The sequence below is a fragment of the Boleophthalmus pectinirostris genome, unplaced genomic scaffold, assembly GCF_026225935.1.
Source record: "Boleophthalmus pectinirostris isolate CB_2022bp ecotype Guang Dong unplaced genomic scaffold, ASM2622593v1 HiC_scaffold_15, whole genome shotgun sequence".
NCBI lineage: Eukaryota > Metazoa > Chordata > Actinopteri > Gobiiformes > Gobiidae > Boleophthalmus > Boleophthalmus pectinirostris.
In genome coordinates this window covers 20,840,902-20,855,935 of record NW_026571070.1, presented here as the reverse complement: position 1 = coordinate 20,855,935, position 15,034 = coordinate 20,840,902, and the positions used below count along the sequence as shown (strand labels likewise).

Here is a 15,034-nt window from a genome sequence, read left to right as displayed (position 1 = left end):
ATTTCTGTGTAGTTCTGTGACAGTTACACCAGCTGACACCTCATGAGATTATCCACAACACTGGAGAACTTTTTTATTGAGACCACCTGGACCTAAGTGCAAGAACAAACCAATCTAAAACTATTGAACACAATTTTATAATATGTCAACCTTTCATATATTTAGTTTTAACAGCTTCCATAAAAATCAACCTGAAACATTTTGCCTGTCAAAATAGCATTTTGTCTGTCTCTTGTTTTTAAGGAATTCCATTTTTATCATTTTTGGATTCATTTTTAAAACTATCTTTTGTATAGTCTTTCTTCATTCTAAGCCGATTACCTTTTTTTAATCAACATAACTTTATTTCATATTAATTTCACATAATTTCTCTGACCCTTCGTCCTTTGTCAGTGTGAAAAAGGGGAGTTATTTTTCTAACCCAGTTACAAATCACTCTTCAAATAAGCACCAAAAATAACAAAAATAATGAATCTTTTGGAGAAGCCTGGGAATCTTCCTTTCGTGATCTGGTACCACTATAGATGATGTGTGAAGGTGTTTCAGCCGGTGGCTCTTGCAGCTTTTCCATGTTTTAAATTGAAACCACATCGATTTATATAAAGACTACACGCTCTACATCTCCTCATTGTGATGTCTTGTTGCCAGGATGAGTTTTACCAGCAGTTGCAGGCCATCCGGCAGCCCTGGCGTATCCCCAGTGACACAGACAGTGACATCATGGACCCTCCGGAGCAGGACAGAAGTGAGTGACTCATTGCAATAATACTAGCATGACAAGTACAGCAATAAACGTAGACACACTGGTATAATTTAGTGGCACATAAAGTGTAAAAGATGGATTCAAGATACCTCAAGTGAATAAGACGTGTGGGAGTTCAGGCATGACACATATTTAAACATTATTTCAAGTGCACATTTATATAGTACATGTAGACAGCAGTTAAATCTTATTGTGAGGTCATTGCAAAAACTACATCACTAATAAACTGTTATATGAAGAGAATGAGGATGGATGGATGGGGGATGATGTTGTTAAATGCGAGGCTAAATGCTCAGTGTTGAACCACAAATGTATCTTGAAATAAAATCAAATAAAATCCGCTCTTTTATACTGCAATAACACTGGTTCCATATGGTAGCATGTAGCTAGACTTGCTAGATTACTTAACTTCCACTATATATAACTGGTGTGTCTGCCACATGCTTGTCTCCATGGAGATATTATGCTTTGTATGGTATTAAGCATTTTTTCTATTGCATTCATTCAATTGCAGGTGCTTTTATTGCTTAAAAGTATGAAAAATAGTACAAAACATGTATTCTTATTTTGAGTTATTATGTTACTTCTCTGTGGATCTGACTTGCAACCTGTTTGTCTCAGTTGAGATAGGTTAGCCTAATGCCATACTCTGAAACATTATCATGCAAAGCAATAATATCCCCAAGCAACAAGCAGGTGGCACACCCTTCACTACAAAAAGTAAGTAAGTGCACCTTTAATCAATCAACCAATGCAATCGACATAATCACAAGCATAGTCACTGCTTATATGATCTTTGCAAAGGGGCACAGCAAGTTGTCTGAAAATTTCATATGCATTTTTCAAAATTCCTCGACCCTCCAAACTAATCAGAACCTGTTGCTGCTGTAATGAAATGCATCCAAAAAGCATGTCATAATCCAAATAATCTTCCATATTTAGTCATGCTTGTCATAGCAAACAAAACATCATCATCTGCTGTTTAAAGTGATACAGATGTTCTAATGAATCGGATGGCTGCACGGGACACTGCAAACCAAAACTTCACTCGCACAACTCACACAACACGGAGCTGTACTCACTCAAGGCCCAGCGATTTGCCAATTCTAGAGAAATGGATGGTTACATTTTGCTAATAGCCTCTGGGGGCCTGCTCTAAGGTTTTGGCAGCAGCATAGGCCTGTTGAGAGTTTGAGGTGGTTCTACTGACAGAGAGAGAGAGAGAAAGGGACAGAAAGAAAGAGTCGACAGCCACAAGACGTGACAAAAGGCTGGGTAGCGTGAGAGGAGAGCTGCAGCCGCTCACTAGATGTGATTCATCTAAATGTGTGTATTAGGCAAGTGTATGTTTATTTATTTATTTTTATAGCCTTTCATGATAAGCCAAAGAGACAATTAACACTTGGAGACCAACATAAATTCACCTTGTAAATGTGACATGCTTATTGGTTCATAGCATTTCTTTGATTTTAGATCAAGAAATGTTGCAAACAATCCCATGTTGTTATTAATTGTAACAATTACAACAGAAACAATTACTGGATTCTAATTTGAGAAATTATAATTTTTAGATCAGTCAACTTTCTAGGAATGCTTTATTTGTGTCAGTTTAATGCTTGAATTAGCATGTACATTTTTCATTAGCATAGTAAACTTTTGTGATCTAGTACACAAATGTATCGTGACAACAGCAAATTCAGGGGCAAACAAGTCCAATGCTATTTCCTGTTATTCTATAAACTACCACTTTTGTCCAATCACACATACCACAGAGGAGATGAAAGCCAACTTCTCACTTCTGTGTCATTTACTCCACTGCTAATTCCCAACAATCTGCAGAACATTATAGCATAGAAGGAATCCTATCATTTTGCAGTTTTTTAATATGTTTTCTTTTGCAGGTGGTGCACAAGATGCTAACAAAAGATCAGTCTTTTCAGGTGTGTATAGAAAAGTTGGGCCTATTTAAAAGTAGCTCTAACCACCTGCATCATAGGCCGCAAGAACCATACCATGTTATAACTTCTGCTACTGCAACCTTTAGTTTATCCCATCTTAGTCTATGACCTCATTTTGTAGGGACCCAAATAACTACTACCATGTACACCCTTTACAGTATATACCTCCCTACCTTCATTTATGGTCCGTATATTTTGACCCCTGAGGCTAAACGCAGGGCACAGCAACTCTGGCTTCTGATTGGTCCAACCTTTTCATTTGCCTGGTTCCATTATGTCACTCGGTTTTGCGGAGTTTACATGCAGCAGACAGCGTCAAACTCTCAGCGTCAACATTTGGTGGAGAAGAGAGAAAGTCTGTCTGGTCTGAGGCCGTCTGCGGTCCCTCTTCTTGTGGTTCTGGAGGTGCCCACAGTTCCCAGCGTCACCATGCCAGTCTGGAGAGAGATCTGAGGAAAGAACTGCTGCTGCTTGTGGCTTTTAGCGTGTTTTCTAGCTATCAGGGTGTCCAAAGCATCACCAAGGCAACACTAACTCCAAAACCAAAATTTATTGCTTTGGAGCCTTCATTAAGCTCATTTTCCAGTTCATGTTTGTTCAAATATTAAATAGCGGCTTTAATGTTTTTGCCTTACTTATTATTCCTATTAGTGGTTATTTGAGCTTTGGTTGCTAGGACACTGACGTATTTCTCTCTCATTTTGACAGGAATTGGTGACTGGTGACGAAGACCAGCGATCCAATCATTTACAATTATGCAAAACCACTGGACATTTTGAATATATGTACAGAGAATTATTTTTATAGCTCACATGAATGAATTCAAAATGATTGTATACTTTTTCACAGATATTTCATAGACATTGTACTGTAAGGGTATGATTCTAATGTGAAAGTATAGGATATTCTATTTATTTTTGTTCGCTCTGTAGCATGCTATCAAACTTCCATTTCCAGAGGCAGATGCATTTAGTTGTTGACAGAAGTCCAGTCTGTGTGTGCTTATAGTGAGGGCAGCACTTTCTCTGTTAAGGAGTGGCTGTCACAACATGTATACTGTGGACAATAATGAATGCTATGAATTAAAATGATATGGTCTGGAAACAGTATGTGTTCATCTATCATTTTTGGCTCTCAACGTTCATTAATCTTTGTCCATTTGCATCTGTTAGAGACTGTGGACATTTGGAGTCGGTCTGAACAACTGGACAATGGCTGAGTCCAGATATATGATGTTCTTGAAAGTTAACCCACACATGCAGTGCTTTTGGACTGGTGAGGGACTTGATTTGAAATGACCTTGCATCTAAAACACATTGACTAAAGCCCTATTTGCACAGGATTAGTATTACCTGTAGCCCTTTGATATGTAATAATGCCTGAGATCTTAATCCCGTGCAAATGCGCCATGTCTGTAATTTGTAAAGTAAAAATTCCTCCACAAATTACCTACTATATTTTGCCAAACACAGACGTCCATGGTAATACTAGTCCCTTGCGAATCTGCATCTCAGTGTTTGTTGTTGTAACTGTGCACCTTTTCTATGTCTCTCTTTTCTTTCTGCATTCTTTTCTTTTTCAGTCTCTGTGTCAATGTCAATAAAAAAGAGGAATTTATGGACTTTGCTTAACCTGTGCGAATGTGCAAGTAACACAGAATTAGGTCGTTAATTTGCAAATTACCAGACGTCCTCAGGTTGTACTTATCCCGTGCAAATAGGGCTTAAGATATTTGTTAGATTAAACTGGATTGCATCATTTTTAAATTACCATCATTTGAATTTACAGTGAAAATGATAAAAGTTGTACACCTATATCATACAAAACAGGTAGCATGTATTACCTTGACATGTTTTCAACTGCTTTCTTCAGAAATGTGACGTGTCTTAAAGGATGCCATATTACAGTTTTTTTATCTATATTATAATGTTGTTTCTTCATCATAACCATACCTAAGCTTGTGTTTTGTTTCATTTACACATGTTTAACACACAAATCCTGCATATTTAGGTTAGGAATTCCTCATAAACAGAAAACACCACCTTATGATGCAATGTGGTAATACAGGATGTGCTTCACTCTGTTTTATACACTTTCACATGAATCATTTGGATATTTTAACCATGGAATTGCGTATCTCTACTGAACAAAAGGTAAAAGGTAGGTGTTAACTTGAAAGCAATCACTAGATGATGTCACAAGGTGGAAAAGAACATTTTGAGTTTTGGATATGTAGACAGACTAATACTCCAGGATTACTTAAACATATGTGAATGGAACAACAAGGTATATTTTTGATTAGCTAACAACTTTATAACATGACTTAAAGTTCAGAAGAGTCAATTTTGTGTTCAGGTGTGGCTATTCCAAGACAGCTGTGTATCGGGTTGACCACGCCCCTTGCTGGCTGTTGGTCAGTGGAAAAGTGCGAAAGAGTTGGAAAGCTCCCTTGTCTTGATTCAAAGTGCACGCGCCTCATTTCCTGATCTCTATTGCTTTTTTGATCCAGCGTCTGTAGTTATTGGATTCTTGGTTGACTGATGATTGGTCCCAGTCCATTTGCAATGATGTGTCTCAGATGTCTCACGATATCTCACAAAGATACAAGTTACAATTGAAATTTGTCAAGGTAATACATCATCTCTTACTTAAAATGTCTGATATAGATAGATAAATCATTCAACTAAAAAGACAAAACTAATATTCCTAATCTATTACAAGGACTTCAACCTCCACTGAGGATTACTCCATTCAGATTTGGCAATAATTTTGTAGCTGACTGGACTCCAACTTGGAAGTTATGAAGACATGACCTAAGCAAAAAAATAAACAAACTGTTGACTAGAGGGACCTCAAAAAATTGGCAAATTTTTGAATGATTGGAGACATTACACAGACCAATGCTGACTCTAAGTTTGATGTTATAAGACAGTATACCCAGAGAAAATGCACAGTGCCACAAGGAGGGCATGCAGACAGAACTCAGAGATATAGTATCCTTTGCCATCGTGGCCCCACTGAATTTCAACAGCAGAGACTAAATAGAAACTGTCATAAAAACCAAAGCAGAGTGTTAAAAAGAGCCCGTGTTTAATCTAACTATAATCCATGTAACTTTGGGTTTGTGCTCATAATATGGTGATGACAGACACACACATTTCTGCTGCGTGGATGATTCCAAACCTCCAGTCTTTGGTTGGGCACACATTGGTAAAACTGTGGTTGTCTGAGTGTCACCATGGCGACGTCAGCAGCAGCTCACCTTGGACACCTTGGTCAAGCCTGAATGATCATGGTCCGTCTCTGTAAATACTGTACCACGTAAGCTTTAGAAGTTTTGGCATTCATTTTAACTTCTCCAAAGGGATTTGTGTGAGAGTGTGCACTTCTTATCCTGATCCTATAAAACACCGTATATAGACAGATATCCTTGTGCTTCAGCAGATCTTGTACTCACGAGAGAAGGATGTGGTTTATGAAAATATGAAAGAATGCGAACACGGCATAAATGGGTCTCTGTGGAGCCTTGATGATATAATCTTTATATTCCTATAAACAATGTTTCCTGACAGAAAAAGGAAATGTCTTGCATCACATATTAAAATCATTATGTTTTATATTTTGAAGTGGAAAGCTGCTGGGAACCCATCTGCTCTCCCTTCACAGATCAAGACATTAATTCATTTTATACTATCAATATTTTCTCTCATTTCACTTGTTGCTTAATGCCTCTCATCAGTGATTTCAGCAAAACATCACGACGAAGAGTTTTAGAATAAGCCAAAAGATTGTGTGACTTGAATTACTGCCACAGATGTCGGGTGGGTTTCGTACTGTGTGTTTTAATGAATGTATCAGATGAATGGCTTGATCTCCCTCTGTCTTCACCACAACTGCCAGAGTATCACATGTCCCACTGAAGCCATATGCAGGCAAGGAAAGTACTGTAGGTTCTTCTATTGTGGGTGTATTAACACAAACCAATTTTATTACGAGAAACGTTAGCATAATAATTAAGTATGCCAACATCTGACTTATATTAGTATTAGTACAAGTTAGTATAAAGTTTTTATTGTAGCAGTAGTAGTACAGTAGTAGTAGTTGAAATGGAAAAGGCAATTACAGCAGCAGCAGTGGTAAAGTAACTTAAAAGTGCATTGTGTAACTTTTCAGGTAGAAGGTTGGACACTTGCTTGTCTGAAATGTTTCACAGGGTGGCATTAAACTTATCCATCTTCTTTTCATTCAATTATGGGTGTTTTTATTGCTCAAAGAACATGCACACCTACAGTCTGTGGGCCATCCTCTGCACAGATGTGACCAGTATCTTGGTCTGGTGGCATCTACTGCTTATTTGCATGGAGATCGTCAAGTTTAATACCATACTGTGAAACAATCCAAGCAAAGCATTCATCAACATCGATAAATGATAGAAACATAAACAGACCCTCCACATCCTCCAAGTTGCATAGTGCACAGTTAATGTAAATTATTAAATGTTATACACATATTTGTACTTTGAAATGCAATACTTCACTGAACACGTGCCTGGTGGGAACTGTTTTCCACTGCAGCAGATACGTCACTTTAATTATGTAAAAACAGAAAAAACAAAACTGTTTCATTTCCAGTGTTTATTGCGTTGCATTTATTCATAATCTCTGCAGAGGCCACCCATAAACAACAGCAGGCCTGACTGGGAGATCTGGACCACCATCAATGGTCACGAGCGCTCTGCCCCTACCCTGTCCCACATCTTAATTTACAACTCAACAACGTGCACTCCTCCTTTTTAAGCACACATGGGCCTCTATGTAAATCAATGTGGAAAAGAATCTGCTTTGATGCCATCAGAAGTAACTATCCTTTGCCTCTCCAAATGACAAATATAGCGAACTTATGTCTGTAAAAATGGCTTAAATGGCTACACTTTCAGTATTCCAAACAGCACAGTGGAGTGTGTAATTATGGAGAAGCTTCATATTAAGGCCTGAACCACCCGGGGAGATTTGTGCGGCTGTGTTTTATATGGTAACTGTCATTGAAAACATAACAATCTGGGGTTTGTTTTCCTCGTTCATTGAAGTTGTGGACTTCTGTGCTACTTCTAAAACAAATGGAATCAGTGCACTTTTTGTGAACTATTAATTTCTTCAAGAGGACCTGGATATGTTTACTGTTTAGAATTAATTCATACTATGCCTATTAAGGGTGACATTGGTGTTTCACTTATCTAGTGAGAGAACACAACCTTGAAATTAGAGAAGATGAAAATGGGTGCACACACACACACACACAACAATTAAAGAATAAGTAATGATTTTTAGAGATGAATTTCTGTTTATAGTGTAGTGTACTGTACTGGGAGCTACTTGTTGAAGTATAGAGGCTATTGATTTCAAGTTTAAAGGGCTAGACTTTCTTACAAAATGGCCAAATTAATAGTGAAAACTTTTGCAGGCTACTTCTTTCATCTTGTATTTCATAGCCTTTAAGTGTTGTGACGTGGAGCCAGCCAAAACATATTGGTGAACCCACTGAGTCTGCTCTCTGTCATTGTTTGTAGAGTTGTTCTTGGAATCCACTTTGTGATGACAGCAATGTCGTATTCGTGTTTTCCATCAAATCTTTTCATCTGGTTCTGCAACACTGAACTCACTGGTCTATTATTACCAAACTAGACTTTGGTATTCAACCCCATAGCAACTGCTGATTACTGAGCATGAGTAGACAGTGGGCCTATCTGAGGGCTACGGCTGATGACAAGGTTTTTGTAGTTTAAATTAAAAAGTAAAAAGATAAATTACTGTATTTAGCCTATTTATTATTTTATCTAGGCTCCAGGTAATTATATTGCGTTTGATATGATTTATGAAACAGAAGATTCTGTATCTCAAACTCTGCATATTGTGAAAATAACCAAGCTTATAACGAATACTTTTCAACTTTTTACATAATTTGACTTTATTGAGGTGCGCAATGTACCTGGTTACAAATTGTTACGTCATCTGCACCGATGTAAGCCCCGCCCACCAATTAACGACGAGCTGAAACGACTAAACAGGTGCTCTGCGTCCACAAACAGTCAGAAATGTATCCCTGTGCTAAGTTGATGTTTACAATTATCTTTACATAGAAAGTCTAGTTTTACAGCACAAAACAAGTTAGGGTGAGATAGGTGTGTCAAGTGTCATGGGTCAACAGAACCGGAAGAGGAACAGGACTGATCACGTCTTTGTGGACATCAATTGAAAAACATTACGCACCAGGTTGATTCCATGAGGACAACGCGAAGAAGCTCGACTCAAAGGTAAGTTACAAGAGTCATTTACCAAGTTAAATGGTCGCTCTGTTTTTTGTTTTTACTAAAGCAGTCCCTCTATTTGATGGTTTACATTTGTTGGTGCTACTTTGCTGTGCGCATGAATCTTGTTTGGAATTGGCTATTTAATTTAGGCTTAATTTAACATCTTTTCCCTGTTAAACACGATTTGAAAAGCACTCAATCTTAAACGGAACATCTGCATTCTATTTTTGGACCATGCAGGCGAAATTAAAATAATTCGTTGACCATCACTGCCCCAACACTGCAAACCAAGGATATCCATCAATGTTGTGTGGCTTTCTGAGGTCTTTGGGTTTGGACAGGATTACAAACCGTGAAAAACAAGTGGTTGAAATATTTCTGTTGTTCTTTTTCACTGGAACGAAAATATTTCTTATGAAAAAAATGAAAACATGTTCTCATTTATATCACACGCCTGTTTGGTCACTGATATGTTTTATTAGAAGGGAATATAAGACAATAAAGTCATCTCGACCTGGCGTCTATTCATGAGAGATGCACTTGAATATAGAGTTTTGAAGTGTTTGGTCTGTGTCTCCTTTTGGCTATGCACCACCTCTCTGAGCCTTGTTCTGGTCAGGTCTCCAGACTCTTGGGGACCGTTTCAAAGGCCTAGCGGGCTAAGTGTTACATATCGGTGGTTATATGGTGGTTTAGACTTAGACCTGGGTCAGATGAATCATCCTGTCTCCATATACAATGTCTTGTTTTGGTCTGGGAAACTTAGTTCTCATATTAAGCGTATTGAAATTTTTGGGATCTAATCTTGGTCTGTGGCACACCATGTCTTGGATGGGTTTTCTGTGTTTGAGTGTGGAGTAAAACAATATTGTGACAGGAAGTTAAATGGTCTGTATTATTAACCTTTGTGTATACCTATGTCCAAAAGTAGGTTCATAGTAATATCTATAGGCCTATGCTAGCTGTGATTGCTTGCTTGATGTCAGCTATCCAGCAACAGTGTCAGTGTAGTGTGAGCTCTTATTCTACTTTTTGTGCAGTTTGAAAAAGAAGTTCAGTTTTCTGGAATAAATGTAACCTTAAGTACATAGTGTGCTGTTTTTTTTAAAGTCAGTTGATAATTTAATCATTTGATTAAGTCTAAAAGCATTGGATTGGCACACTGATGATGGGAAAAGATGCCAGCTTCACCACAGGAGGCAGTAAAACACAGGTTTGTACTTGTAAATTCTGTTACTGGCATTTCCAACCACAGTTTCCTCCTCACTATTCCTAATAGAATCACTTGGGATGACTAACTTCCTTTGCCTCAAATCTGGATGGATATCACAACCTCTCATTGCTCCCATCACTTTGTAACCCAATGAGTGATTTAAGCAGTTTAGCCTGTAGCTGTCCCGCACAGAGCCGCGCTGAGAGGCAGGAATAATAACTAAACATTTGATTTGGCTCACATGTGTGTGTCCATGTTATTTCATCAGGACTCAGAGGGACATACATTGCATACAAGGGTGAGGTTCAACAATGATGCAGTTACTGGCCATTTGGGAGAGGAGGAGCTTCCTGATCAGCTTTGTTCAATAACCTCTGAATCTGGGTCCACAGGACACCGGAGGATGTCTTTACTGGAGCCAAAACTCTGTGAGAGAGTTCAGCTGCTGCACACCTGCTGCTCCATCTGCTCCCCTTCACTTGTACCTGAGCTGACTGAGAGTGCAGTCTTTTACATTAGTAATGGTACAAGTGGTTTTCAGAATCAGGCTGTATTTTTTTTAAAAAGTCTTTGTTTTCCAGATAAGTATTATGATTTCATTTCCAACTTGTTTATAAATCCTAGAATCCCATACATTTCAGAGCATGTTTGTAGGGGCCCAAAGAGTAGCTGACTAGCATGTAGTCAGATTAGCTACATTTTCTGCTGGATATTTCCTTGCCTTTGTGATTCAGTGGTACAGAGGTACAGTGAAAAAAGAGCTCAAAGTTTGAACTGAACTGAGACCAAACAAAATGATTTGAATTGAATATGGACTTAAACTTGAAATGACTCTTGACCTTAATAAAAGAGCCTGCAAACCACCAGAAGTCCCATTATCACATTTTGTGGTTCTTAGTAAGCGCAAATGACTCGTCACAATCTAAACTATTTGTTTAGTCCTCCATCTCAGTCACAAAAATGACGTTGTTTCCCCTCATCAAACGTAAACGCTGCCAAAAAGCCTGATGTGGATTTCCCAGCAAAGCAACGCGAAGTGGAACTATTTAGAGGTCATGAAACATTAGCTGCAGCTCACAGCAGCTGAAGCGTGATGGACGCACTGGAACATTAACAAGTCACATTCTGTTTTTGAAGATGGAGTTTGTCATTTGCTTAAGATGTTAGCGGTATTGACATGCAATGAGAATGAAATCCCCAAAGCGAGGATCAGGTTTTATGTGTGACTCATCTGACTGTTGTTCTGGCTGTACAAAGCAATTTCCATTTTCAGGGTTTCACTTTTATGACTTTAAACAAGCTGTGATTAGATGTGTATAGCAGCTGTCTCAAGGAGAGTTTCCCTTAACACTTTTTTGTCTTGAGTTGTAAATTTGACATTTATTTAAATTGAGTACCTTGAAACCTCAATACACTTGTAATTCACACTTTACTTTTACCAACTACTGCTCAAAGGAAGTGTTCTGGAGGAGTGCACAGCAGGTAGGCCCCCTCAGTCACTCCTCAATGGACCAGTCTGTACAGTTCCGCTATGTTTGCCTCCTATTAGACGTGAACCACAAAGATCTAAACCCACAGGCACTAAAATGGTCCAGCTTGTTAAATCTCAGACCACAAGTTTGATCTATGTATTGTGGAGAATGAGGCTTTAATAGTAAATGATCTCACTGGAGTCTCCCTTAGAAGGAACGGGCAAATAAAAAGTACCTTTGTATCCAAAGAAACCTGATGTAAATATACAAACACCATTACTTTACAGATCACTTGGCTACATAGTTTGTTATATTTGAATGAATAATTTAGAGTTATGTTTTTTTCTTTTGTTGGGCTTTTTATTTGTTTAGGAGAAAATTATTTTTTTCACCACAGCAAATCATCTTTTATGTTGTGTTGAAGGAAAAGGCTCAGTACTTGGATGTCATGTAGATCAAGGTCACAAGTTTGTCCTATGTATGTGAGACTTATTGATACTTCTTCAGAAAGAAACTCTTGTTGTGATACAGGTTTTAGTATTAAGGTATGGATAGCTGTTTTGACTACCCTCTCCACATATCTAGATAGAACCCAAAGTAGGCTGATCTAATCCGAAAATCCTGTTCTCTCATCCTTTAGTCCAGCACATAAACACTTATTACAAGGTGATTGGTTTAGGATTGTGGTTTACATTTTCTGTTCACTCTTCATCTAATACTTCTGTTACAAGAGCTGCAGGCTGTGAGTCATCCATTGTCTGTTTCTTCATCTCTCTCTGACAAAGGCTCCCTGCAGAAAGCCCCTATTTCATATTTATGTCACTCTTTGGCTCCTTTTGAAGAAGCAAAGGGAATTTTTACTTCAAGAGATAATTGATAACTTTAACTTGTAATTGTAGTGTTTCCTTATGATGTCAATAAGAAATCATAGTTGGACTTTGTAGCACGCTCAGAAATTGCTCATTTACACGCTACAATCAGTGCTGGTGCAGTTCTTTCGTCTAAATATGACTTCATGGGCTTGGTAATGGCTTTAGTGTTTAAGATGAAGCTTAATATAATGGTCTTCAGAATCCATCAGAGAGATGAGGTCAGTCTGCGCAGGTGAATTGTGCCAGTTCTCCACAAGAGGGCATAGACGGTGTTGCTCCAGGCGACTCGCTCTCCTCCTCCTGGACATGCTATTGGAGCGTAATCATTTATAAGATGTATGTCAACTATAACATGTGCAAGTGGCAATCAGAATTAGTGTCAACATCTTTTTTCATAGAACCACAAAGTATGGAATAGAGTTATGACATTTGTTTTTCAAATTCAGCACAACATTTTGGTACTAAAGAAAGACATTAATACATGATGGTGATTTTTAATACCACAATGATGAATTTGACATTTCAATACATTTTTTTGTCTCATCATTTGGTCTTTTTTTAATCTGTAACAGTATCTATACATCCTCAAATTTAGTTTTAGTATTGATTTATTTATTTTTTTAAACCTTATTCTCCAGTAATATGAACTCATTACATGTGTATGTTGTTGATGTAAACAGTGAACATTTACAAGTAGAGTTGAACCAATCCATTGTTTTCAGTTCCGATACCGATTTATCAGCCAATCCCCAGTATCAATTGACACCAGCACAAAGACTGAAAACATAATTTATTTCCTTAAAGCAAATATAAAAAAGACAAAACTGATTAACATTTGTTATGTAGTTGTTCTTTATTCTCGAGTAACCACAGAACAGCTTTTTACAAATAAAAGCTTAAACATTATGAGATATTCTTGGCTGACTACAATCAGTAAATGGTCTTATTACATAATTTTTTATGTCCAACCAAGATATCTGCTGAACTGGTACTTGGAAGCAGATATCCGATCCAGCAAATTTTTCAGTATTCGCGTCGATATCAGATACCAGTATCAGATTGGTGCATCCCTATTTACAAGTTCCAGCATGTGCTCTAGGTTCTCAAAGTCACAACTGTAATTTCTATCTAGTTCATTTGCCGCTTAATGTATACCACTTTTTAACCACTCTGCCTAGACCACATTTAAAACCAGGAACCATAGAAAGAGAGATGTTTTCTACAGCTGCTATATGCCTTTAATGTTTCTTCACCGCTCCATGCCCAGTGCTGAGGCGACGGGGGCTGTGAAGTGGTCACATGGGCTCACCTGCCGGTCAGCACCACGTCAAGCGCTGACCCGGGACACAATCACAGCTTGATTTAGTGAAGCATGTGGTGAGGGCTGCTGCTCGTCCTTGCAGTTGGTGTGCCGTTACAGATAAGATTGACTTTGTGAATGGCACCATATGTCACGTCTATGTTTTGGGCTCCAATGAAAAACAGAAGACACTGAGGTTCATTATGATATATTTCATATTTCTGGTTTAATCAGTATATAAAAGGACAGATTCAAGCAGCATGTGTGGGTGTGCAATGTTGACAAAATCAAAATTTTTGAGAGTATAAGATAGGTAGGTGTCTGTTAAAACATACCTTTTAAAATATATTAGTTTTGGTTTAAAAATAAAGACTGCAGAATTATTACTTGTAAAATCACTTTATACCCTTAGTTTTGTTTGTTTTTTCTCAATTTAGATTTTTAATCAGATATTTTTTAAGCATTTTTTATGTTTTAAGCAAAATTCCTACTAGCTGTTCATCTTCACCAAGTCTTGAACTAAGCTGGAAGTGGAACAAACTGTTTTAATGCAAAAATCTGCAAGTCAAGATAACTACAACATTTTCAATAAAATGGCTGTTACTCTTTTATCATTATCATAAACACTTTGTATTTACTTATTTGTTGCATTTAAATGGTCTTTTAAGGTGTTGTAACCAGGTGTCAAAGAGGATGACCCAGCCCCCTCTCTGCTCTTAAGTAAGTGAAAGGCCGTCCCAGAGTGAAAGATGTAGTTGCTGTCTGTACTGGGCCTGTGCTCTACCATTAGCCTCCTTCTGCCCATAAAGCTAATTCATACCTCTGGACAGTGTAGTGTCGGTGTAAACACAGGGGCAGCTGGTGAGACAACCAAGCGCTGCTATTGAGGCTATAATGCAGTGCACTTTGGATTCACTCTTGTCTGAAGGACCCCAGCTTGGAGACAGCCACACAAAAGAAATATTTGTCCAAAGTGCCCAAGCAAACAGCCGATGGAGGACTGAACTTTCCCATCACAGTACGGCGTTTTGAATGACATGCAATTGAAAGAGCAGCGGGTTCAGATTTAAAAACAGCCAGAAGCAAAAGTGACCACTGACAAATGATGCACCTGTTCCATTACACTGCGCCCTGGGCAGAATCTGGCGG

The 15,034-nt window shown here is 38.1% G+C and overlaps 2 protein-coding genes across 4 annotated transcripts in view; both read left to right on the top strand.

Moving 5' to 3' along the window:
- cunh8orf34 (chromosome unknown C8orf34 homolog) overlaps positions 1 to 15,034 on the top strand; it is a 60,532-nt gene that overhangs the window by 44,961 nt on the left and 537 nt on the right. The window contains 2 exon segments of the mRNA XM_055150809.1: positions 649 to 745; positions 2,665 to 2,703. Coding sequence (XP_055006784.1) covers positions 649 to 745; positions 2,665 to 2,703 — 136 coding nt within the window.
- sulf1 (sulfatase 1) overlaps positions 8,763 to 15,034 on the top strand; it is a 60,736-nt gene continuing 54,464 nt past the window's right edge. For all 3 annotated transcript variants that reach the window (XM_055151077.1, XM_055151079.1, XM_055151078.1), the window contains exon 1: positions 8,763 to 9,031. The gene's annotated coding sequence lies outside the window, so the exon portion shown is untranslated. The remainder of the gene's footprint in view (positions 9,032 to 15,034) is intronic.